At 39.8% G+C, this 25,990-nt stretch overlaps 1 protein-coding gene across 1 annotated transcript in view; it reads left to right on the forward strand.

Annotated features, from left to right (window-relative positions):
• Positions 1 to 1,461: 1,461 nt before the first annotated feature.
• The window catches only part of LOC149322366 (cholesterol transporter ABCA5-like), a 72,027-nt gene continuing 47,498 nt past the window's right edge, over positions 1,462 to 25,990 (forward strand). Inside the window, exons 1-10 of the mRNA XM_089540421.1 lie at positions 1,462 to 1,533; positions 3,482 to 3,581; positions 4,825 to 4,942; positions 9,453 to 9,657; positions 11,108 to 11,269; positions 13,596 to 13,693; positions 14,286 to 14,515; positions 18,740 to 18,881; positions 20,005 to 20,193; positions 22,310 to 22,457. Coding sequence (XP_089396547.1) covers positions 4,838 to 4,942; positions 9,453 to 9,657; positions 11,108 to 11,269; positions 13,596 to 13,693; positions 14,286 to 14,515; positions 18,740 to 18,881; positions 20,005 to 20,193; positions 22,310 to 22,457 — 1,279 coding nt within the window. The 5' untranslated portion in view covers positions 1,462 to 1,533; positions 3,482 to 3,581; positions 4,825 to 4,837. The remainder of the gene's footprint in view (positions 1,534 to 3,481; positions 3,582 to 4,824; positions 4,943 to 9,452; positions 9,658 to 11,107; positions 11,270 to 13,595; positions 13,694 to 14,285; positions 14,516 to 18,739; positions 18,882 to 20,004; positions 20,194 to 22,309; positions 22,458 to 25,990) is intronic.

The raw sequence follows: 25,990 nt of genomic DNA on the forward strand, positions 1-25,990 counted from the left end.
CACCATGCTGGCTCTCCAAAATGCTACATTATTAAGCATCATTTAGGTATTAAAGCCTTCTCTGAGAATGCAGCCGCCCTTCTCCTTTCATGAGTTCAACTCCTGATCACAACCCATCACTGTCAAACAGGCAGCTTTATCTTTTCCTATTTTTAGTCTCCTTGTGGCAGGCAAAAACTGAGGCAGGGCTGGGAACAACGTGCGCATGAGTGTCTGTGTCACCTGAGGTTTTCTGTGCGAAAGAGCCATTGACGGATGTGTTGAAATGACCGCCTTGTGACACAGTGGCGGGCAAGCAGTAGATGGATGGCGCTGGCACTGTTTCGACACCCCTGATTCTGTATGCAGACCTACTTTCTATTTTTTCAAGGCCAAATTACTTTTCTTCCAAAAATTATTTATTTTCATCTTTCTGTTGGCCGTTGTCCAGGCTGGGAACCGCCAAGGCCTTCAAGAGTGGAAAGTGGGCGACAAGAGAAAGCTACACTTCTTTCCATTCAGTTGTTGTTGTTGTTGTTGTTGTTGTGTGCCTTCAAGTCATTTCCAACTCATGGCGACCCTAAGGATACCATATCTTGGGGTTTTCTTGGCAAGATTTGCTCAGAGGAGGTTTGCCATTGCCTTCCCCTGAGCCTGCGACTTGCCCAAGGCCACCCAGGGGTTTCCATGGCTGAACGGGGATTCGAACCCTGGTCCCCTAGAATCATAGCACACTGGCTCCTACCCCAAGCCTATTAGGAATGTCTGCATGAAGCAAAACAGCTGAGGAAATTCCTCTGCAAGTAGCCCCTTGGTCTTCTCCATGTATACAGGATATCCAGCCAGCCCTCTGTATCCACAGATCCTTTATCCATGGATTCAACCATCCACGACTTTACAATATTTATTTTAAAAGGTACAGTATAAATACCTAAATGCAAACCTCGATCTTGCCATTTTGTATAAGGGACAAGGGCTGGGGAGCCAGTCTGGCGCAGTGTTTGGACTGTGACTCTGGAGCCCAGGGTTGGACCCCTGACTCAGCCATGGAAACCCACTGGTGACCCTGGGCAATAAGTCACACTCTCTCGGCCTCTAGACTGAGGGCGGCACTGGCCCTCGGAACCCTCCAAGAAATAGATGTCAGTCTATGCTCCTTAGCCATGCTCAAAATGGAGGAGATTTGGGAATTCCCCCTGGACTCTCAAAGCCCTGCTAGAAAGGCCAGCCCAGGCTCCTTGGCCCTGATGGAGCCTGGAATGGAGCGGAGGCCCGTCCTGGGAGAGGAGGGCGGGCGCCCTCCCTCCCTCCTCCGAGGCCAAGGCGGCGGCGGCGGTGGGCCTGAGGTAAATTTGTCGTCGTCCATGACGACTGCGCCTGCCTCCTCCTCCTGCTGCTGCTGCTGCTGCTGCTTGGCGCGCTCGCTTCTCCTCCTCCTCCTCCTCCTCCTCCTCCTCCTCTTCTCTTGCTGCTGCTGCTGCTGCTTCTTTTTGTCGGAGGCGAAGGCGGCTCCTTCCTCAGGAGGGAAGGCAGAAGAAGCATCGAGAGAGGAAGGTAAAAAAGGAGGAGGAGGAGGAGGAGGAGGAGGAGGAGGAGGAGACACGGGGAAAGGCGGCTGCGGGGAAGGAGAAGGAGACATGGAGGTGGAGGAGGAGGAGAAGGAGGCTATCATCTCCGCCTGCTCCTCCTCTCTCTAAGGTTTCATCCTCCTTGGAGTGAGGAGCCCTGGGGGGGTGTTGGGGGGATGTGTTTATATGGCTGAGGGGCTGCCTCCTCCTCCTCCTCCTCCTGCTGCTGCTGCTCTTTGGGTGAGGAGGACTCCAGGGAGGCAGGATGGCCCAGACGCCCTTGAGGGGTGTGTGTGTGTTGGGCTTCGTGTCTTGGCTTATTCTATGGCCACCCTCTCCTGGGGTTTCCTTGCCCAAGGCTTCTTCAGAGGAGCCGCCCCTGAGGCGGCTGAGAGGATGGGGCTTTCCATGGGCGAGCAGGGACTCGAACTCAGCACCCAGAGTCCCTCTCAGCCTAGCTGTCAGTCATTCAGAGGGAGCCCAGGCCTCCTTGGGGCATCTGCTTCCTTGGCCTGTTGTTGGCACAAAACACGGCCCCTCCTTTTGCTGCAAGGCTGGGGGGAGGAAGGTGCTGTGGGAGGGGTGTGTGTGTGTGTGTGTGTGTATATATATATATATATATATATAATTGCATTTTATTCTTTTAACGATAAATCTATTTTAATATTGTAATAATTCAATTCTGTTTTAATGCATCACTTTATTTGGGGGGTGTATACATACGTAGATACAGATATATAAAATTACCTTATTTTATTTTTAACAAGCAATCTATATGTTAATTTTGTAATAATCTGATTTTCTCTTAATGCATCACTTTTGTGTCTCTCTCTGTGTGTGTATACTGTATATATGTATATATAATTAACTGTATTTTATTCTTTTAAAAGCAAAGTATTTTATTATTATTATGATTATTATCTTTTAATAATATAATTCTATTTTAATGCATCACCTCTCTCTCTCTCTCTCTCTCTCTCTCTCTCTCTCTATATATATATATATATTATTAATTGTATTTTATTCTGTTAATGAGCAAACCATTTCAATATTGTAATAATTTACTTCTATTTTAATGTATCACTTTTGTGCATGTATATATTCACACACACACATATATAAATGTAATTAACCATATCTTATTCTTTTAACGAGCAATCTGTTTTCATATTGTAATAATTAAATTCTATTTACCGCTTCATGTAACTAGTTTAGTTAATTTGCATAAACTAGTCTATGCAGTTAAAGGTGGTTATTAAAATATTTGGACTGTGGGAGTTTAAAAGGATATATATATATATATATATATTATTGAAAGGAGGAGAAACGCTGCAAAAAGATCCCTGAAAGAAAATAAAGGCATGCTCTGTCTTTCCACTCTGCCTTGGCATGTCAAGCCAGTGCTCCATTTTCCCTCTGCTGTTGGTCATAAGGTAAACATAGATAGGATTGTACCAGATGAGCAAAAGGACATTTATGACAATCAGCTTGGTAAGATTTCTGTAGTATCATTGACATTGCTTTTTGTGTGTCCACTATAACATTTGAAGCACTAAAACTGTCACAAATTGCATCACATGCCACAAATATGATATTGTTTGCATTTCTTGCAGATCCTTTCCTTTTAAGGTCCCTGCTTTCCTCCCCTCTCAGCCATGACGGTGGCCATGAAAACTTATGCCATAATACATTTGTTAGTCATTAAGATGCTACAACACTTCATTGTTTTTACCGCAAGAGATTAATATAGCTTGCCCTTTGGAAATGTAGTTTGTTGTTCTACCAAAGTGCATTTAGAAACTGGTAAAGGGCCAGGGTCAGGGTCACTTTCTGTAGCACTGAGCTACAGTATTTGGAAAAAATGCTGTGGGATCAAACTATTTCACATTATGAACTCTCTCTTTCTCTTGCCTTTTCCCTGTGTTTTACTGCAGTGGCAGCAATTGATTTGAACTGAAATAAGGATTTTCCTTCTGCATGGTAAAATAATGGAACAAAACAAGTAATCCTTCCTGCCAATTAAAGCCCACAAAGGTACTTGTCCATTTTTCTCATTAGGCAGATCATAGTAACCTGGTTGCCGTTTTTAAATGCACTTGTTGTCAGGCTGCTTTATTATTCATATGTGTATGTGTGTTGTGCATGCATCATGTGGCTATGAAGTTAATAAAGATTCATTTATTGCTGCAAGCTGTTTTTTTCCAGTACAGTCCTATAAAAGTCTATTCAGGGAGCAAGCCCCTTGAACTAAATAGAGAGTAGTCTTATTGTACTCTTAACTTCTAGATTGTCAGATTGAGGGCTATACTAGATGGTACATTTAAATGCATGCATGAATTTCCTGTGGTTTGTTTGATTGTTTGTTTGTTTTACTTTTAAAATATCAGACATAAGGCAGGATCAGAACTGGGATCACAGCACATGAGGAAGTGTATTTAATCCTTCCCCACTGTGATATGGACCAGTTTAAATTAGCGAATTTGAACTGCTATTAGCCCCAAATGGGAAGCTTGGTGCCAGTGACCACTTTTGTTAACTTTGGAGTTTGTTGTGAGTTTCACCTGGATTACTGAGGTATAGGAATCATCCTAGACTAATGTACCACAGTCCTGGAATGTAACAGGTCTTCATATCAGTTCTTAAAATAAAAAAGAGGAATCTGACCTCTCTTTTAGCCCTAAGTTGGCTAGTTGGTAAGGGTTTAGAGAGTTTAGATTACACATTTATTTGTTGAGACTTTAAAAAATCATAGTACAGCTGGCCCTCAGTATCTGCAGGGGATCCATTTCAGACCCCCCCCCCCCCCTCCCTGTGGATACCAAAATCCATGGATGCTCAAGCCTGCATTGTCCTGTGGCAGTGTGTGCACATAGCTGTGCCATCATTGGGGACAATGGAATTTAATGGCGGTGTAGCCATGTGCACATGCTGCCACAGGACAACAGGGATTGTCTCTAATGGTGGTGCAGCTGCATGCACGGACCGCCATTGGGAACAACGTGGGCTTGCTGCCCGCGGATTCTTGGATCTGCAAATGGCAAGCTTACGGTTACTGAGGGCCAACTGTATGCTATTCTAATCATGAATGACAATGCTAAAGGTAGCCTTGCCTTTCATTCACTGTCCATGCTTCAATAGATGTCTCAAATGTATAATGAATAATGAAAAAAATCTGTAAATGGTGGACAACTGTATGTTGTTTAATTCTGATTTCAGTATTTTCCAGTTTTGTACTACCTTTCCCTCCTTTTCCTATGTTTTACTCTTTTTTTTCAAGCTACATGTGAAAAATGTCTACAGAGACCTCAAGACAAAAAGGTGTGTGGCGACAAACCAGAGCTCTTTTATATAAGAACTGTCTAGTAAAATGGAGGACTAAAAAGAGTAGTGTTCAGGTAAGTTAACCAGCTGTATTCTAGCCTGTGTTTTCTAGATTTAAAAACAGCTTAATTTGGGAAAGAGGAGGGGAGAGTTGTTAAAAATAACAGACGCTTTAAGAACATCACTGTATTTATACAAAATGTTGTTTGTTTGGGGGTCCATTTGAAATAGTTCTTTTGGAATTGTAATGTTCTTGTGCACCTTTGTCAGAAACTGAATTTATGAGCATGACTGACTATATTAAAAATAATGTTTTAACTGGAAAATTTCCATTTTACATTCTGTACATTTTCTAAATAAGATAGTTGAGAAATATAAAGAATGCCCTTTCTTTGTCACATTCCCAGAGAGAGAGGATACTCATTTGTTCATGCTGCTAATGTTCTTCATTTTATCAGTAGTAGTACCACCTTTAACATTCATTTAAGGTGCAACCCTGTACTTGAGATTCACAAGCTCAAGGGTCATAGGATTTGCTGGAAATCTCACTATGCTAGTGTCTGACAGACAAATCATAAACAGCTGGTGGCTTCTATGTTGGGGATAGTGGTGAATTCAGGTTTTAATCTGAATTTCAGAGGGCCTGTCCAGGGTGCTGAATCTTCTTTGGGGAATAGTTCAACACCTTGAATAAGTCGTTTAAAGTTTTGATAAGTCACTGCCCCACTGTCTTGGAAAGCTGCCTCTGAGATAATACCACTGGTGCAGCAGTTCCGGCACTGAAAATAAGCCTTTTGGATGGCTGAAATGGGGTGGGGGGGGGGAGATGCACATCTATCTTTTCCTCTTCAATCTTTGGCCATGCCTTCATAAATGGCTCAACTTCATACCAGCCCCATCCTTAGTGAATTGAATTTCTCTTCCATTGATTTCTTTCAGTTGCAAGATGGGTCTCTAGAGTGAGAGTAAGTTAACACAGGGAGGCTGGTGAAGAGCAGTGGTCCTTCCTCTCTCTCTGCCCAGTTTCCTTGGACTGTGAGGGAGAAGGCCTCTCGGGGTGAGGTGAATACTGCTGCGAGAGCATATGAGGCATATAGGGCTCGATGGGGGTGAGAGAAAAGAATAAGGAAGAGAAGGGGAGAAGTCATTTAGGTCTGCTGGCAATGTTAGGTGGGTTGATAGGAAGAGCAGTCAGCCAAAAGTGCTACTGTTGTCCATAAAGTACTTTAACTGATATCTTACCAGGATCACTGGACTCTTTTTTTAGGGTATATTTATATCATGGATTCAGCGTAGTGCAAAAACAAATATAAGGTATTGCCTCTAATTATAATCCCTGTATGTTTTGCATCTATGACAAGTGTTTGTGAGATGTGGAGATAAATGACCATGATAAACCTATTATGGTCTGGTTCTGTAGCTGAGTGCTGATCTGTGGTGTTTGCAGTGAGAATTCAGTCCCTCTTGCTTCTAATGTGACTGGTTTGGTGGAGTGTGAAAAAACTGAGTGAGGCTGAGTTACCTGATTTCTCAGGTGGGTTTGAATTTGCCTTTCTTGCTTCCCAACTTCTTGCCCTGTGGAGGGATCCACTGGAGGCTGCTGCTGTCAGGGTTTCTGTGGCTACCCTTGTTATGTTTGTAGCCTCTCACCTTGCTGCTTGGCAAAAAAGTATTTTCCTTTGCCCCAGGAGCATTGTGTTTACTTTGTGTGTGTTCTTTGCAGACATCTTGCTCTGGGAGTTAGGTGAATGTTTGCCTCCTTCCCAAAATGTGTGGAGTCTCCTTCCCCTTATTTCTGTTTTGTACTCCAAAGCAGTGGTTGAGAGGGAAGGCTGAGGGAATGTGAAGACTTACTTGTTGTTCTCTGGGGAGGATAACAGGGCTGTTGCTGCCTGTGCCACTAAGGTCATTTCAGTGTTGTCTTGTGTGCTTTTAGTGTGGTGATGCTGATGTGTATGTTTTGTATATTTGGGAGGTGTTCCCATTGTGGGCCCATGAGCTACTTCCATGTGTAAGTGGAAAGTCACCATTGTTGTTGACAAAGTTGTGATTGGTGGGCACTGACACAGTTTCTGGGGATGCTGGGTGTATGTCTGGTTGTAGTGAATATATAGATTGTTTGCCCTTTCATAAGCAAGCAGGAAGCAAAACAAAAAATACACCACTACATTTTAGGAGCTGGAAAAGGAATGGAAAGAAAGACAGAGCCTTTTACAATCTAGAAAGACCAGACTGGCGATGACCTCCCGGAAGTCCTTCTCTGTCACTGCTCCAAAAACTTGGAATGACCTGCCGGAAGAGATTCGCCAATTATCCTCACTCGAGGCTTTTAAAAAGGCGACAAAAACCTTTCTCTTCCGGCAGGCCTTCCCCGATTGATAATGTCCAGAACCAGTTGAATCCCCCTTTTATTATTTTTCTTACTTGTGATTTGTTTTTAACTTTGATGTATTGTTATGTATTTTGTAAACTTTTTTTTACTGTTTAATTTTATAGTTAGGAGGGAGAGTTGGGTTGGGGTTTTGTGGGGCTTGTTTTTATTGTTGTATATTGTATTTTCTTTGTTGTTACCCGCCTTGATCCTCAATCGGAAGAGGCGAGATATAAATAAATATTTATTATTATTATTATTATTATTATTATTAGGAACAGGTGCTGAATATATACAAAAGCAGTTGGGATCAGCCCCACAGGCTTAAATCAAAGATTAATTAAAAAGTGGGTTCTAGATTGGCAGAGAGTTGTCCTTTGGCCTTTGCATGGGGCCCTTTCCTAACAGGTCAGAATGGGTCCAAGATAAAGTTTTCCTGGGAAGAGGAGCAGAACAGGGAGTTGCTGCTTGCTTGATACATAAGGTCTGTACACATTATACACATTTGAGAAAAAGTACACTCAACTCTCCACATATGTGCCTTTGATTTTTGTAGATTTGATTATTCATGGATTTTATTAATATGTTCTCTCTAGGAATCTCTAGGTCCTCCAGTGCAACTATATGGTCTTTAACCAAAAGTCGCACTGAAAGACCTAGAGACTCCTAGAGAGAACATTCTAATAGGCATTTGTAGCTCCTCTGTGCACTGTCTGGCCGATGTCTGGCAGATGTTGACCACAGAGTTACACTGGAGGACCTAGAGATTCCTAGAGAGGTGTTCTCCCAGGTAAAAACACAGTGTTTTTGTTATTTGTAGTTTTCCCATATTCATGGGGGCCATGTGCGAATGTAGGGGAGAATAAGGGATAGAAATGTAGAGGGGTGAGTGTATATCAAAACTATATGATGATTTTTTTATACTTTTATTACTGATCAGCATTTTCCAGGTTTTTAAATGGCCCATCAGCTTTTGAAATTTGGAAACCCTTTCCCCCATAGCACAACACCATTGCTGTCATGACAGAAGTGTGTATATTTTTGAACAACTGACACTTACAGCTATTGCCTCTGCTTGCTAGCCCAAAAGGAGAAAGAGAAACACAGGAGGATTGATTTGCTCTTCCTTTGCACGTGACAGGGTGATGTGAATGTCTGTTGGGCAAGCTCAGAGGCAAGCTATGAACTGGAAAGACATCCAGCATGGAGTGTCAAGTCACAAAAGCAAGCCTCCTTGTCTGTACATGCCCTTTCCAGGTCTATGCTAGAAAGAAGAGGTGTAGGTGTGTCATTTTGTACTCCTTCTGTATCTGATAGCTGGAAAGGAGTCAAGCCTCAGCAGAGGTGAGCAGGGTGAGGGAGAGAGAGACACCAAAAGGGAGAAGTTTGGGTCAGAAAATCAAACAGCATAGCAAAATATGTCCCTAAGCATACACTAGAATCTGAATCATTTCTCACTGTAGTGAGGATGGTGATCAGAATTACTGAACCTTGTTTGTTCATTATAATGTATGATATTTATGTATGATATTGATTATGATATGATGTGCATGATGTTTAAATACTGGAGCAGGTTGATACAAAAAGACAGTTACAATTAACATAGTCCATGGCTAATAGTAAAATATAAAGTATTGCCTATATGGAGGTGGCACCAGCCTATACATGGTCACAGTAAGGGATTATTCAATTTCTCCTCAGACTGCAGCTCACATAACTTTGGACAATGGAAAACTGCCCATCCCCCCCCCCCCCATCAGTGCAAGCATTATATAATGCCAAAATTGTTTTATTAACATTAGCAGTTAATTACAGTGCACGAAGCAAAATCTTATTTATAGTTACACTATGCAATTAGCAATTAATTAATTAATTTGTTTTAATAAAGTTACCATCTGGTGTTTTAATTTAAAGATATAGCTGTGTTAGTCAGGAAAATCAGTGTGCAAAAAGATCTTGTTGCACCTTTGAGACAGAAACCCCAAACAGACAGACAGGAAACAGTGGCTTCTGGGTGCTGGGGGTGGGGGGTAGGACATGCAGACAGCTCGTGTTCCCAGAGTGAGCAGAAGCTTGTTTTTTGAGTGGTATTGTATTATACATGCTTAAGCCTATTGACTTCCATGGATTTAGGTGCATGAATACAGCCTTAGTTTGTTCTTTCTTTCTTTTTTAACTGTTATCCATCTAACCTATCCATTTAATTTATGCAGGAAGTACTTCTTCCACTTTTCTTCTTATTTTGGTTAACATTAATGAGCATGATGTATCCAAACAAGAAATATGATGAGGTGCCTGATTCTGATTCTTATTCTGTGGACCACTCCAGTATCTCTGAGTTTATTGTTGGCTACACACCAGCAAATGAAATGACAAGAAAAATCATGCACAAGATGTCTGCAGAATATTTTACAGAGGGTATTGTGAATTTTTATGCGATTTTCTCTGTCCAAAATGTATTCTGCCCTTTTATTGACATTTATTTGGAATATAGCCATCAGAGTGACTGATCAAATATGTTCCCTATTTAGAAAATATATTTACTTTATAAAGATTTTTTATTCCTTGGGCACTTCATTCCTCCTGCATTCACTGTCTTTCTGACAGATGCCAACAAAGGCTTGAAAGAAAGAAAAGATGATGTTTGGGTAGATTTTCAGAGGGGGAGAAAGGCCGGGAGTAAAAGGCATACTCCTGGCATAATTGCATGATCATGCTGAAGATTTTCAGACACATAGCGCTCATCCAGGACTTATCCTGTGAAGATCCAGTAATGCTGCAGCAACAAACGATTCATGGGGAATTTCCAGGAATGGTTTGTTGCTGGAGCATTCTTGGATCTTCATGGGATAAGTCCTGGATGAGCATGACGTCATCTGAAAATCTTCAGCACAATCACACATTATGCTGGGAGTATGCTTTTTACTCCTGGCTTTTTTTTTCCCCATCTGAAAATCTCCTAGGTTTAGGAAGGAGGAAGAGGGAAACAGCAAGTGATTTGCCAAAGAAGAGTACAATAGGAGGAAGGTAGCTGTGCAATACATAAACACCCATGATTCTCTTAAGTAGGAAGATTTCTGTTGTCTTGCAGAAACTTAAACTCCCATTATGCCTTCCGGTGGTGAGAGGTTAGAAGCTCACGCCCCTAACACAGGCTTGCTCTGAAAATAGCAATAGCAGCTTCATTTATATTCCACTTCATACTGAACTAAGCAATCTCTAAGTGGTTTACAACTGTGCACAGGGCAAGTGAAGAGGCCTCAAACATAGAGCTTCCCACTAAACAGTATTCTATATAGCAGGTCAGGAGTCTTAAATGAAAGCCTAGTGCCACTGCCTCGTTAAATATATATAATTTATTTCATTCATTATGCCACTGCCTTAATCACAGGAATAAGCCATATATGATGTATACCTTCCAAGAATAAAGAAAATGCGCTTAAGATTCACTCATCAGAACAATTGGGTGAAGATAACCTCAGCTAATTGGATTCCTGAATGGCAAACAGAACATAGTGCAGGGAAAGCAGAAAGCTCTGATCAATAGGATTAGGCTACCATAAATAAATAAATAAATAAATAAATAAATAAATAAATAAATAAATATCCTAGATGTAAATAAATGGTAGCTGTTTTAATTTGTAAGACTTGACATTCTCTATGGTTGCTTATGATTTTAATATTGCCATGCAAAAATACCTGTATGAGTTCTCTTATCCAGCTAGCCATATGTACCAGTACATAAGTATATATAGAGAAGTCTTCTAGTCTAGGCTATTCAATGAGGATGCAGCTAAAATATGGGATTGTGTTTCTGTGAAACAGATGTTCAGAGATGAGAGTAATTAAGCAAAACATTTTTTTCTAGGAATAATTACAGAAGAGTTTTTAAGTGAGCAAGAAATGCAGGAAGCTAGTGTTCGTAGTCCCCGAAACTTTGTGGGCGTAATTTTCATGGATTCTGTGTCCTACCAGCTCAGATTTCCTCCTGAAAAGGTTCCAGTATCTGCAATTCACGTGGAATCAAGAGGTAATCTATATGTCTATACCATATTGTGTGGTATTTCCCTATCCAGGAATGATCTGGTTCAGGACTCTAGCCAACCTGTAAAAAGAACCTTGTAGAAGACACATTTTTCTTCCTACAGTATTGTATTGTGCTGAGGAGTGCTAACCTAGAACTAACATTTCACTGCCATATATATATATTCCAGGGGTGATGGGAGTGTTTCTTAACTAATTGCCCATGTTCCGTCCCACTCATCTCCCTGAAGATTAGGGACTCAAACATGCATTTTCCTATAGCTTCCTCTGTTTTCCCTTTTTCTTATCATTCCAGTGATCACTTTCAGCATTCCATGACTCAGCTCCACTCAACCACTAACAATATATTGATATACAGAATTTCACAGCTTCATCAGAGCAAGCCTAGACTAGTTCATACAGCAAATTCATTTTGCTGATACTGCCCTGCAACTATATAATGCACCTTTAAGCACCGCTATATATTGGAAATCTGCTAACGGCTAAACATAATTATATGCTTCTAGCTAATGCCTCCATACTTCCTGCATCTATCCAGTTTCAAAATAGCAACTGCATCTGTTCAGATTCTTTAAAAGTGACTCATAACTTAAGGATTTATCTCTGGCATTGGCCAAATTGTAATACACATAACTAAACAATATTGATGCTCAATAATAACAGATGTGGAAAAGAAAATAATAGGACATCCCTTGACACCTAAAACTCCCACTTGAAACCACTGAATAAGTCATCTGTGAGCCCATCCTTCATAATAACACTTCTGTGTTATTACTTGCATACAGACCACCTCCCCAAATTTAAACACTTGATCATTAGTACTAACCTTTTATTATTATTATTTTATAGGCCCAGGCAAGCAATAGTGTGAGACTTCAAAAAACAAAACAAACAAACAAAATAGTCTTCGGTGCAACATGCAGTCCTCACCCTGCACATTTCCCATCCCTGGCTTAGCTAGTGCCAGAATGCTTGTGTTATTACCACAGTGCTGTAACCAGCATTGGTAATCTACTTTTCCTCATTTAATTTCTATCTGATTATCTACAATGCCATCTCCATCAGCATGCAGCCTGAATCTTTAGGGAGTACAGTTTGCCATGTAAGTGTAATTCTAAATATTTCATGTGGTTGATGATGTGAACTGCACTCCTTAAAATTTCACACTATAGTAGATTAATTGATCATAAGGTGCCAACAGGACTCCTAATATTTTTGTGAAATATTTTTGACTTAAGGCCTGAAATACAAGGGCATTCAGATGACGTACACTCCCAAAGCTACTGGAAGCTGCTCTGCCACTGCGACCTGGTCCTTTGAATCAGATCAAAGCAGCAGCCCGCTTTGGAAGCAGGCTGTGGGGTCACTGCAGCCCCAGTGCAATCACAGGGATGGAGTGGCCTCAAGCCACTCCTGGCGGCCTATCTGCTTCATCCTTAACATGTTTGACACTGTTTTAACTGCCATGGTTTCATTTTATGGAATCCTAGGACTTGTTGTGCCAGAGCTCTCTGAGAGAGAAGGCTAAATATCACAAAATCCCAGAATTCCACAGCATTGAGCCATGGCAATTAAATAACTGCATTATTTTTTGTACTGTACAGATTAAACCTCAGTTATATATGTTGTATATACTCATGTATAAGTCTAGAATTTTTTGTCAAAAAAATTGACCCCCAAGAGCTTATCCACAGGTCAATGTATTTTAACTCTTCTCCTTCTCTGAGTAGAGTGACAAAAAGAATGAGCTTGCTTCATCCTGGGAGCACCCAAAAGAAGGACCAACCCCCTAAACTCTTTCCATCATTATGCTGCTTCTGGCCTTTTTAAATGCTTGTATGGGAAAATGGCAGTGATCATCTCTTTAGTGCTTCCCTTCAAAAGAGTGTCAAGAGGAACTGGACTTAGAAGGATCTGAATAAGGCATCTCTACATGAAAACAGTAAACTTTGTCATGTACATCCTTTGTTGCATGCCCTAAGTTTTATCCTCGACTTATTCACGAGTCATATTGAAATCCATAATTTTGGCCCCAAAGCTTGTCTTCGACTTATACATGAGGTCGACTTATAGTCAAGTATATGCAGGAAGACTTCTCCCACTCCCTCACTCACCTTAGTTTTATATGATATCTGGGCACTACAGTCTTGACCCCCTTACAGAGAAGGTAAACTGTCTATGCCAGCATGGCAGGTAGCTTGAGTATCTGAATGTATAGTGCAGTAAGCTGATATTAACTCAGCCTTATGTTTGTGAATAATTAACAAGCAAAGTAAGTTTAGGTTTTCCTTTTATTACTTGATTTTTTTCAGCTAGTTGTCCAAGGCCTTCCAAGTTATGTGAAGCTGAAAAATACTGGCACTATGGATTTACAGCTCTACAGATGTGCATTGATGCAGCAATTATACAGGTATATGTAAATGTGTAATTAATCAGGAAAAATGTAATATGGCAGATGAATTATAGCATTATAGTATAGCATGAATTATTAAACTATAATTGCTTTATAATATATTATGCTTTTTCCAATATTAACTGAACTAGCAGTTACTTTTGTGACTGATATATTATAAAGCCCATAAGCATACCAGTATCAATATACTTAATTAATTAAGACATGTCTTATATATTAAAAAAATTACATATATATGAGATTGTGACATCACTTCTTGGAAAATCTTGACCTTTGATGAAACCAGGACATTACAATATAGACTCTGGATGCGTATCATAGAAGAAATTAGCTTAGTTTTAATTGATCCCACTCTTCTTCCTTGAATAACATCAAGCTGGTAACAGCTAAATTAAACCAATGTAATTTAAAACCAACAAACATTTGTAGGAATGGTTCTAGGCTAGAGTTTCATGGCATTTACTTAGATTAGTAATGTATGCTTGGTAAGGTACACATGTTGTCATGTGTGCTTATGGTTTTGAGAATAATAGTTATATAATTGCAGAAATAGTACAAAAACATTTTAAAAGTTTTCTTCCTTTTTTAGCTGAAGACTAATCATTCTGTTTTGGAAGACCTGGAACAAACAAAAGCTATCATGATGGGAGAATCTGCCATTATGGAAATTGATAATTCTCCTCGGGCAATAATTTTAATTTACCTAGTAATTGCCTTTTCACCCTTTGGTTGTTATTTGGCAATACATATTGTGGCAGAAAAAGAAAAGAAATTGAAAGAGTTTTTAATGATCATGGGGCTTCATGACACTGCTTTTTGGTGAGTATGTGCATTGATTCTTTGATGTCAAGTAAACAGAACAGATTGCCTCACTACAATATCTATTCACTTCATTAACTGTTGTGTTATCTGGGGGAAGAAGCAGCACATCATGTTGTAACAGCCTTATTGTTAAAGCAATGCAAGATGTTCTTCAGGCAGACATCTGCTATTTTTACTTTTTCCAGTTTCCTTTTAAAAACTGGGGCTTCCCTCAGCAGTAAATGAACCTAGAGTGCCACACATGTTTTGAAAATGTTATCATGCATCCTGAATCGCTTGGCAGTTTATGAAAGTTACTAGTATATTCATCTGTTGCTGTTGTTGTGTGCAAGTCATTTTTGACTTGTGGGGCCCCTAAGGCTAACCAATCATGGGATTTTCTGGGGCTAAGAATGTGTGACTCATCCAAGGTCACCCAGTGGATTTCCATGGTTGAGCGGGAAATCGAACTCTGGTATCTAGAGTTGTAGTCCAATGTTCAAACCACTACACCATGTTGGCTCTTGTCTATCATAGTTATATATATGTGCTAAATATGGTAACAGTCAAATGTTAAATATGTGTGAAATTTTGCATAGAAGTGGAGATTAACATTTAAACATCTGCTTGCATATAATTTGCATGGTGCACTGGCACTTTATGTAAGGTACTTACTTCATACAATATTACATATTTTCCTTCACACTCACAAACATGTTCATTGGCCTCTGACTGCTCTGGCTTTCTTGGTGTATTTGATCTGCTCTGTGTGTCAGCTTGTTAACATCCTCTCTTGATTGTCATTGGGCTAAGATGCTGGGCACTTCCAAAGACAACTACATGGTATCTAGTAGTGTTCTTTCAGGTCAAACCTGGGGTATGTGTTTGAAAAGGGGGTTCTGAAATTGTTGATACTTTGTGGAAAATAAACACTTTGTGATGGGGGTTGATTGCTGGTGGGGTAGCACTCCTCCCGCTTTTAAAATGTTGACTAATTGCTGATGGAGCTCCTCTCCGTGGCGACTCACCAGGGAGCACCAGTACCCTCTTATGTCACACACAGAAGATCAGTCGTAGTGGTATGAATTAAAAATGGTAACCCCATGTTCTCACCAAGGAATGACCTTGAAACCATGTTAAATATGCAGCATTTTTGAGGGGGAAATGGTAGCTGCTTAAAACCCTTGAACTTCTGTCATCAGTGCTTACTATAAAGCACAGGTGGACAGAGTGCAGTGTATGGGCTGCCTGTAGGCTGGAACACATTTTTGTTGCTTCTGAAGCCCCATGAGTCCCCAAAAGCCTCCTGATCTCCCACTAAACCAAAACTCCTTTTCTCATGAGACTAGTCTGATCTGTCATGATGCTGGCTTTCATTTGCCAGTGATTAGTGAACTCTAAAGCTAGAAGAAAACATCAAGAAAGAGGTTGACACTTAATGAAGTAAACGCTTTTTAAACTGTAAGACATTTTCCCACTTACCTTTTCAGGTGTGTGTGTGACAGAGAGGGAGAGAGAGAGAGTCCAGAATGGGGCTACAAGGTGGGGAGGGGAGTGAGCAAAGTTTTGGCTTCTCTGACAAGCCCCAGTGGTGCCAATGGATTTTTTTTTGTCTGTTTGTTTCTCAGCCAGTTGAAAGGAAATCAAATTGAAATTTCCATCCCTTATTCTCCCCTGATCACTGGTAATCAAAGGCACCTAAGTACACTCAAGTCACGCCCACTGCCCTCCCCTAACTGTCTAGAATTAGCATTAACACAGAATTGCACTGGAAATGGCAACAGAACAGTAGAGGGAAAGGACGTCTTTAATTGGGTTTTGCAGTATTGAAAAAAACGCTTTCCAAACAAATATTGTCCAAGAGGGACAATATGTTACAAGCCCCAGCCAAAGATGGTATTATCCTGGTGGTCGTCCTTCACAGGGATTCCAAAACAAATTCATCCCAGATGAATTTTTTAGTGACCAAAGAGCTTATGTATTGGCCTGGTACAAACGGTCCCAAAAGGGTGGTCTGGGGCTGCCTTTCGTTGCTGCACAGCAGCGCCACAGCAACCAAATTGTGCAGTGCTGCTGTGCAGCAAAAAGAGAGTGCTAAAAAGTGGCTCCTTTTTGCGCTGCCGCAAGCAGCCTGTGGCGGCGCAAACACATCACTGCTGCACTGCTCCATTTGGATGCAGCGCTGCAGCGATGTCATCGCTACGCACGCCATCTATACAGTGCTGCACAGTGATGAAGCCCTAGTCACATGCTAGGGTTGCGGGGCATGTGGGCGCTCCACCCTGAGGCAACCCTAGCATGTGATGAGGGCTTTGTTTAGGACCCGCTTGTACCGGGACAATTGACTGGATTAAACTTCAGTTTGTTGGTTCAATTGATCATAGCACCCAGACAATGTTGCAAATCCTCTGTAACTGTTGATATTAAGATGGAAAACTGACATCAAGCTTCATGTCACCAGCATATTGACAAGACCCAACCTCAGATCCCTGGTCGAACATGTTACATAGAATGAGAGATGAGCTTGAATATCATAGGCTGGGAGTTAAGTGTTGTTGAGGTGCATCTCCCAGTATTCTTTACCATTGGTTATCCTGGATAGGCTGTTGGGAGTTGTAGGCCAGCAACATCTAGAAGGCTACACAATCCCCATTGTCACCATAGGACAATAGTCATATGTTTGAACAGTAGTCCTGTAAAGAATTAAACAATTCTGTTATTTTAAAAAAAGAAAAAAAAACAGTGAAAAATAAATTTAAAACATAATAAAAGTACGCAGCACATCCTATTAAAAATTTCATCTGCTGCACAATTTAAAAAGCCTGCCCAAATTAATATAGGATTTGCTTGGACACCATCCTCTCAAGGAAGAATTGCAGCCATAAACCTGTGCAACCCATTGAATTAGTAGGCTCTGTTGTAGACATCACTTGCCACTGTCTCTTCCTTTCTTTGGATCAGTCACACCATAGATCAGGGGTAGGCAACCTGCGGCCCGCGGGCCGGATGCGGCCCAGTGAGGCCTTGGGACCGGCCCCAGCCCGGTCTTGCTGCCAATTGCCGCCGGGGCCTTTGGCCTCTCGCGCGCAGGCGCAAGGGGGGCAATTGTCTATAGATGCCTCAGAAACATGCATTTATATTAACATTTTAAAAAAAAATCAGCAAATTTTTTTGCGTGTCCTCCACTTTTTTAAAAAAAGTGTCCACCATTTGAAAATGTTGTCCTACATTTGTCCTGGTTTATTTATTTATTTAAATTTTTTAAAAATTTTTTAATTATTATTTTTTTGGCTTCGGCCCCCCAGTTGTCTGAGGGACAGCAACCCGGCCCCCGGCTCAAAAAGGTTGCCTACCCCTGCCATAGATAATGCCAGTCGTTTAAAGGATTCTTGAGCTTTGCAAAGAGCTGCTGAATTTTTTAATGTCATGGTGCATTAAATTCTCTTACAAGATACATCATATTAAAAGTTATCCACTTTTGGGATAGCACAGAGATATTGAAAAGCAAAAACATTGCTTACTTGTAATTCACATTTTTTTCAAATAGTCCTCTGCATTGTATCACAGCCTGTCTTCTTTACCCTCTGCTGATGCCTCCTTATACAAATGTGCTGTTGTGGGAATGTAGTTGCTCCTCAGAACATGCTCATTATCTGGTTGGAGAGGTAGGAACACCAGCTTCTTCATTAAAGCTCTAGACATTTCTAAACAGTTAAAGCATGAGTGCAGTCCTAACTCAAAGATGTGCCGCAGGAGATTAGTAATGGACAGATGCCTCTTAGGCCCACAGAGATCCCTTTCTGCCATTAAGAAATGCTCTTCTTCTGGCAGAACTCTTTTCTACTTGAGATCTGCTGACAGAATTGGTCTGCTGGTAGAAGAGCCCAGAAAGTGGTAAAAGGATGTCATATTTGGGAAAGGTTATTATATTGGATCCAGATCTCTTCCATTACCCCTCTGGGGACACAGACACATTGCCAGCCCCAAATTAAGCCAAGGTGAAGGTTTGCCTAAGTAATTTGTCCCTAGGCTGGGAGGCTGTGGATTCAGAATAGTGTCAGCTGGCCTAACATTAGCTTAGCTGATCCAGGGCTAGTTAGGGTTGTGCTCTTAATCCTCTTGGGTGCAGGATCCAGTTGTGAGACTGTGCATTTACTAAATAACCAACAGCTAAATAATCTGCTTTAGTTGCAACGATAACTTTGAATTCATGAACCTTCATGGTGTTTTTCCTTTTTCTAGGCTTTCTTGGGTCCTACTGTACACCAGTCTGATATTTGTCATGTCCCTTCTCATGTCGATCATTGCAACATTCTCTTGGCTCTTTCCTAAAAGTAGCAGCTTTGTGATCTTTCTGCTTTTTTTCCTATATGGAATATCCTCCGTAAGTGTGTGCGTGTTTGTGTTCATTGTCAGTATACTGTGGTTACTGAGAGTACTTTGTTTTAGACATTGAGATTTAAACACTGGCATGTTTAATTTCTGATATGTTTTTCCTTGCTGTTGAGTGGTAATAGACACACACCTTGACTACTCACATAAAAAGTCTTAAATTTTAGCAGATATATATTTTTCATTTTAATGCTGACTATAATGAAATGACTATAAACAATGTATTTACAATTCCTCCATTGTATGTTTTAATTGCAATATTCATTGTTTCTCTCCTTTTTTATATTGAAAATCTTTAAAATGTTTTTCTTATCCAGTAGTACCAAGGCTGTGGTTCATTGTAGAAAAATTACCACTGATTTTAGTGGACCTAGAGGCTATTAAGGGTTTTCCCCCCTTCTAAATGTGCATGAGTACTCAGGCCTTCTGCCTTAAAGCAGTTATTATTTCATGATGATTTCTAACAGCCTATTATGTCTGTGATAGGCAGATGGGTAGACAGATCAGTGGCACTTAATATCTTCATTTGTATCTGATTTGGTTCTCTGATGTGATTTTTTTGCCCATCCTTTCTTGCTCATTAATTATGATTCTCAAGTCTGCTAAAGTTTCATAAAATCTTTCATCAAAAGTTTCATCAAAAGTTTAATAAAATATAGTTTCATAAAATCTATTCTGGGGATGTTTATCACTGTAACATTTCATACACTGTGAAAAATTTGTGACTCAGATTTTCTCAGCAACTTACACTTTTTGTTTTCTGACTAAGCATCATAATAGCTTTGAAAAGGCAATTCGTTTTTGGTTATTGCTAGATCTTAATTTTTATTATATAGTAAAAAGATTATGTACTCCTTATTGTCTTGCTCTGGTCTCATGGTCACAATGAGGCAGTAAATGTTATATTGTATCAAAGCATTCTTAAGAAAGATTTTTTTGGTTTGATGAAGGCCACTGATTTCCTACATCAGATACATGAAATTTCCTATAGTAGATATTAAATGAAAAATTATTGGAACAATAAAAACTTTGTTCAGTGTAAACATGTGAAAACATGTCATTTCAGCATTTTAAATAATTTAAATAATTGAAATGATTGTTCCCTTTATATTTAGGTTTTATTTGCGTTTATGTTGACTCCTCTTTTCAAAAGATCGAAACATGTTGGTACAGTTGAATTTTTGTCAACCTTGACTTTTGGTTTTGTGGGCCTGATGATAGTGCTATTGGAAGATTTTCCAAAGTCGTTTGTGTGGTTCCTCAGCCCTCTGTGTCAGTGCACATTTTTAGTTGGTGTTGCACAGGTTAGTAAAGTGCCAAACTTGTTGTTATTGTGTGAAAAGTCCTAGAAACAATAATTCCACTGTGGCTCAAAACACCTGATCATTTTAAAATGTTTCACCCCAGGCTAAAATTATATAACAGTATTTATCTTGTTTTAAATGTGCAGTAAATTTATTTGCTGGTGATTTGTTTCTTTAGTTAAACCATACACTTTTTGTTTGAAGAAAAGAGCTGTGTCATTTCATTTCCATGGCCATAAGTACACATTCACCAAAGTAGAGTGGTTGTGATGGTACATTTACAGCTTTTCAGAAACACTCACTTATGATAAATTACTTTTTGTCAAATCAGAAGACTGTGCATCTATCTGCAGTTTTGTGTTCATTTGTGATCATTTTTTTATTTACTAGATTAACACTTTATCCCTAAAGTACCAAAATCTGAATGAGATTTTAAATCTATTTGCATCTATATGAATCAACCTGACAAAGTCATTAATAGAGCTGCTTGCACATGGGATATAATGGATGTTTCAGTTCCTAAAAATCTGGAACTTTTAAAAAAGTCTTTGACTGTGAATTCCAACTTTACTCCTATTGATTTTGGTACATTTTTGAAATAGTTCCTCAGTTTTCAAAGCCCTTAATGAATATTATATATGGAATGTCTCTAATTCTGTGGCAAAAAGAATTAGTCCATATTATGAATGGGAAATCTGAAGTTATGCTAATATTAAGAGGTATAATCCTGCCTGCAGTATAATAATAAATATCTAGGCTGTAAATGCCATATAAGTGAACCTAATTTTGGTGGTTATTTTCTTGCAATTAACTATTGCAATTATTTTCTTTTCTTGAGAAATGTTTCATAATAATAATAATAATGATAATAATAATAATAATAATACATTTATTTATATCCCACTTCTCTGTGGAACACAACCGGGGCGGTTTACACGTTAAAATATTCAATCCTGTACCCCAGTAACCCACCTCCAAAATACAATTAAACAGTTTTCAGATTAAAACATACCTTAAAATAATAATAAAAAAAAATCAATGATAGCTGTCGTAGAAATCAGGGACTAACAGGTTCAACTTATTTGGTGGCCGGTTATCTATTCGGGAAAGCCCTGACAGTAGAGATCCATCTTAACAGCTTTTTTGAAGCTGTGTAAGATGGTATTGTGACAGATCTCATCTGGCAGGCCATTGTATAATCTGGGAGTGGTTGACGAAAAGGTCCTCTGGGCAGTTGCAGACAATCTAATTTTTATAGGTTGCAACAAATTCTTTCCAGAGGACCTGAGTATGTGGGGTGGATTATATGGAAGGAGACAGTCTTGAAGATAGGTAGGACCCAAGCCATTTAAAGCTTTAAAGGTGATAACCAACACCTTGTACTGTGCCCAGAAACTAAAGGGTAGCCAGTGGAGCGATTTTAAGAGTGGTGTAATATGGTGTCTCCTAGTTTTACCTGAGACGAGCCTGACTGCCATGTTCTGTACTAACTGAAGTTTCCTAAATAAGCACAAAGGTAGCCCCATGTAGAGTGCATTGCAGAAATCGAGACGAGAGGTTACCAGTGCATGCACCACAGTTTCATGGTCTCTGACTTTCAGGAAAGGATGCAGCTGGTGGCGTATTAGCTGAAGCTGTTTATATTTTCCCACTAAGGAAGAGCTTAGATTGAAACATATTTTGAAAAGTTTCTCATATGTGTATCTGTGTGTAAATATGTTATTTACTATTAACTGATTACTAATTAGCATCCATATTCATGCATCCACCTACCACATATATACTGGTGTTAACAGTAAAGTGATATGTATGGACATAGATAAAACTTTAACTTTCTTTATGTTTTTGTCTGCCTTCATTAGTTCAGGTGAGATCTTTTCTTTTTCTTTTTTCTTTTTTGCTTCTTGTAAATACACTTCAAAGTGTATATTGAATTACAGAGTGTCAGTAAAATTCATACGTACCATGCAAGCTTCATCTGGTATGTTCTGTTGATTTGGTAGGAAGTATCCCAGTGGTATTAGATGTTTTTCCTAAATGCTTTTGATATATTGATGCAACTACATTAATGCTTTTGATATATTAATGCAACTACAACTTTCATATTTGTTCACAGGTTATGCATCTAGAAGATTATGAGGAAGGAGCTGTTTTCTCAAATTTATCTCATGGTCCATATCCACTAGTTATTGCTCTTATGCTACTGGCCCTTGACAGTATGCTTTATCTTCTCCTGGCAGTATATCTGGATCAGGTTATTCCAGGTATGTTTGTATTTCTGTGAGAGAACAATAATGAAGCACTTAATGTCATTCAACATCCACATCAATTAAATACAAACTCAACATACTAAAGGCCTCTTTAGCCCCAAAGAACATAAATCTTACATCATGTTTGTGTAGTGTAAATCTGCATTTACATAGTGACACAGTGATTGCTCTATACGGCTGTTCTGCAACATTGTGCAGCCAATTGTGTTTGGGCTAGTGCTTCTACATATTATCCCATTTTGCAATGGGAGATGCACAGTGCCAGTTTCTGAAATGGCAGTAAACAAAATGGTACATTGAAGGTGCTGATGCAGTTATACCCCATCTAAGAACATGCAACGGCATGGCTAGAATCCTGGTGGTTAGCTCTAGAGCAGGCCCATTGAATCAGTTATTCAACAGTAGGTCACCAGACAGGTAAATCCAACTAATTCAGTGGCTGTACTCTAGTCAGGACTAACAACAGGGTTTACAGCTGTATTGGAAATATTAGATATATGATGCACTCATATATCTAGCTTATGCTTATGCTGATTTTTAAAGGACATATTATGTAGTACTGTCAGACTTGCCTTAATCAGTCTGAATGCAAAATATTTATTGCTGTTGTTCTCCTCTGTCACTTTTGACTTATGACAGCCCTATCAATGAGAGGCCTCCAGGATACCCTTTTGTTTACAGGGTCTTGCAAGCTTGATTGAGTCAGTCTATCTGTAATGTGGTATTCCTCTTTTCTCAACTACCTTCAGCTTTACTGAGCATTATCATTTCTCCAGTGAGTTACATCATCATATGAAATGTTCACAGTAGCCTCAGTTTAGTCATTTTGGCTTCTAGTGAGAGTTCAGTTTTGATGTGCTTTTGATGTGCTTGTCTTTTTTGGTGATCCATGGTATCCATAGAACTTTCCTTGAGCACCACATTTCAGATGTCCAATTTTCCTCACTGTTCAGCTTTCACAACCACATGTAGAAATCAGAAATAGTTGAACCTCTGTATCCACAGATTCTGCTTCCATGGATTCCATCATTCATGATGTAAAAATATTCCAACAAAAATAATCCAGAAAGCAAACTTTGATTTTTCCATTTTATGTAAGGGGCACCATTTTAATATGCTATAGAGGACTTGAGCACCCATACATATTGGACCCAAACCCCAGTGGACACCAAGGGCATATATATATATATATATATGAGAGACAGTTAGATTTGAGGATCTTACCTAGTTTCTTCATAGCTGCCCTTCCAAGTCTTCTTATTTCTTGTTTAAAGTCTCAATCCTGTTTGATGACTGAGTCAGGGTTTAGAAATTCTTTAATAAACAATTTCAGTATCTTCATTATCCACTTTGAAGTTATGTAAATCCTATGTGAGCATTGTTTTGGTTCCCTAATATTGAGTTATAACCCTTCTTTTGCACTTTCTTCCTTGTAAAGGCTTTTGTGCCAATCTTTGCTGTTTTTTGAAGTGATAGGATATCAACATGATACTACTTCTTCTAATTTTCACATCTTCTATCTTTAAGTCTAATGCTGCTTTCCATATCATATAGTTTACAAATAGGTTAAAGAGAGGGTGGTAAAATGCACCCACCTTGCCAACTGGAAATCATTTGTTCCCTCTGTATTCTGTCTTGACCATGCCTTTTTGTCCAGAGTATTAATTATATGCCACAACACTAAAATGTTGTAGTTACTCCCCTTTCCTTTAGAGCTGTCTATACAGTCGGTCCTCCATATTTGTGGGTTTAACATTTGTGGATTTTATTATTCGTGCATTTGACCGTGCTCCCCCTCCCCTGCTGCTTGGAAGGGTGTGCACATGCTTCCCCTCCTCCTGACCTGGGTTTCTCAGCCCCTCCAAATGGGAAGGAGCAAAAGCCAAGCCCTGAACAGATACAGTTTGGAAGGGTGAAGGCATGCTCCCCCTCCTTCCCTGTCTTGGGTTCTCTCCTCCCCTCCCCTCCCCTTTCTTGTGCTTCTAATCCCTGCAAATGTAGAGGGCTGGCTGTAGTTGTTCATGAACTACTCAGTGAAAGCCTTTGCTGTAATTTGTTGCTTCATTTCATGATTCTAGGCCAATTTCTCCAACTGTGTTTTGGCCTACTCTGTTTCCTATTTTTGCATTCCATTATCAACATATCTTGTTTTGGTATGCGATCAGTTTCTTCCTGGAAGCCTGTACAGTATCTTTTAAGTTCTTCCTTTTTGCCTTTCTAGTAGGAGCATAAACTGAAGTCTGCATATATTGGCAGGTTTTCCATGCAATGTTATTGATAACTATTCACTCAGACTTAGTATTGCAGCCGCTGACTGTTTCTTCTACATTACTCACTATTAATGCCACACCATTTGTTTTTGACCTCATCTGCTTGAAAATGTCCTTTTCCCATCTACTTTGCTCACACCAAGTACTATAATGTTTGTAGATTACATTCATTGTTTTATAATTTTTAATTTCCTATGATTTATCTTACATTCCATGTACTTATTATATGATTTGTGGAACTTCACACTTTCCATTCACATCTGCAGATATTGGCTTCATCCATACTACAGTAATAATCCAGTTTGAGACCACTTTAACTGCTCTGGCTCAGTTCATGGGAATTGTAGTTTGTTGTGGCATCAGAGCTCTCTGACAGAGAAGGTTAAATGTCTCACCAAACTACAGTTCTCAGAATTCCCTAGAATTGAGCCAGGGCAGTTAAAGCAGTCTGAAACTGGATTATTTCTGCAGTGTGGATTGGTCTGTCAGTAACTAAACGTCCTTTTGGGTTGAGTCCATTGAGTCATTAGACACAACACTATCCATACTTGTTCTTTGCTCTTCTCCAGTAGCTTATTGAATGCCTTCTTACCTGGGTGTCTCATCTTCCACCACGAAAGCTTGCTTCATTTTAGATTGTCTCCTAGTGTTTTCCGAGTAAAATAAATTCAGCTATTTTACCAATGCCTCCTTTTGTACAGTACTAAAAAGCGTTAGTTGAACCGACTCTCCTGTAATCTGTAGGAGATCCTCTGCCAGTGGCATTTCACACTATTACTGCTGCCCAATAAGTGCCCTCCCTTTTTGGACCTTCTTCACTTCGCTCACCATTGGAATTATCTATTCACTTCTTTTGATGTGGCTGTGAAGATGACATATGCATCTTAGTCTAGTGTCTTCACACTGAGTATTCCACTCTGGGTAAGCTCTCCAGGAAACCAGTCTCTTGATAGGGTCTAGACCAGGCCTGCACAACATATGGCTCACTGGCCACATGTGGCTCGCCTAGGGTTGCCATAACCCAGGACCTCCAAATCGGGACAAATGTAGGACAAATTTTTCAAATGTAGGACTTTTTTTTTTTTTTTAAACATTGGGCCTCTGAAGGGATCAGGCAGGAGGGAGGAGGCCACCCGCAATCGTGGGCAGCCCTATTTTAATTTTGGCCCCTACCTACTGCCAAGTTGTGCAGGTCTGGTCTAGACTGATGGCAGTATTACTCTCCGAGACACTCAACCCCATCACTGTGTTAAGGTG

Source organism: Sceloporus occidentalis, unplaced genomic scaffold, assembly GCF_023333645.1.
Source record: "Sceloporus occidentalis isolate IW3139 unplaced genomic scaffold, rSceOcc1.0.p SCAF_1, whole genome shotgun sequence".
Classification (NCBI taxonomy): domain Eukaryota; kingdom Metazoa; phylum Chordata; class Lepidosauria; order Squamata; family Phrynosomatidae; genus Sceloporus; species Sceloporus occidentalis.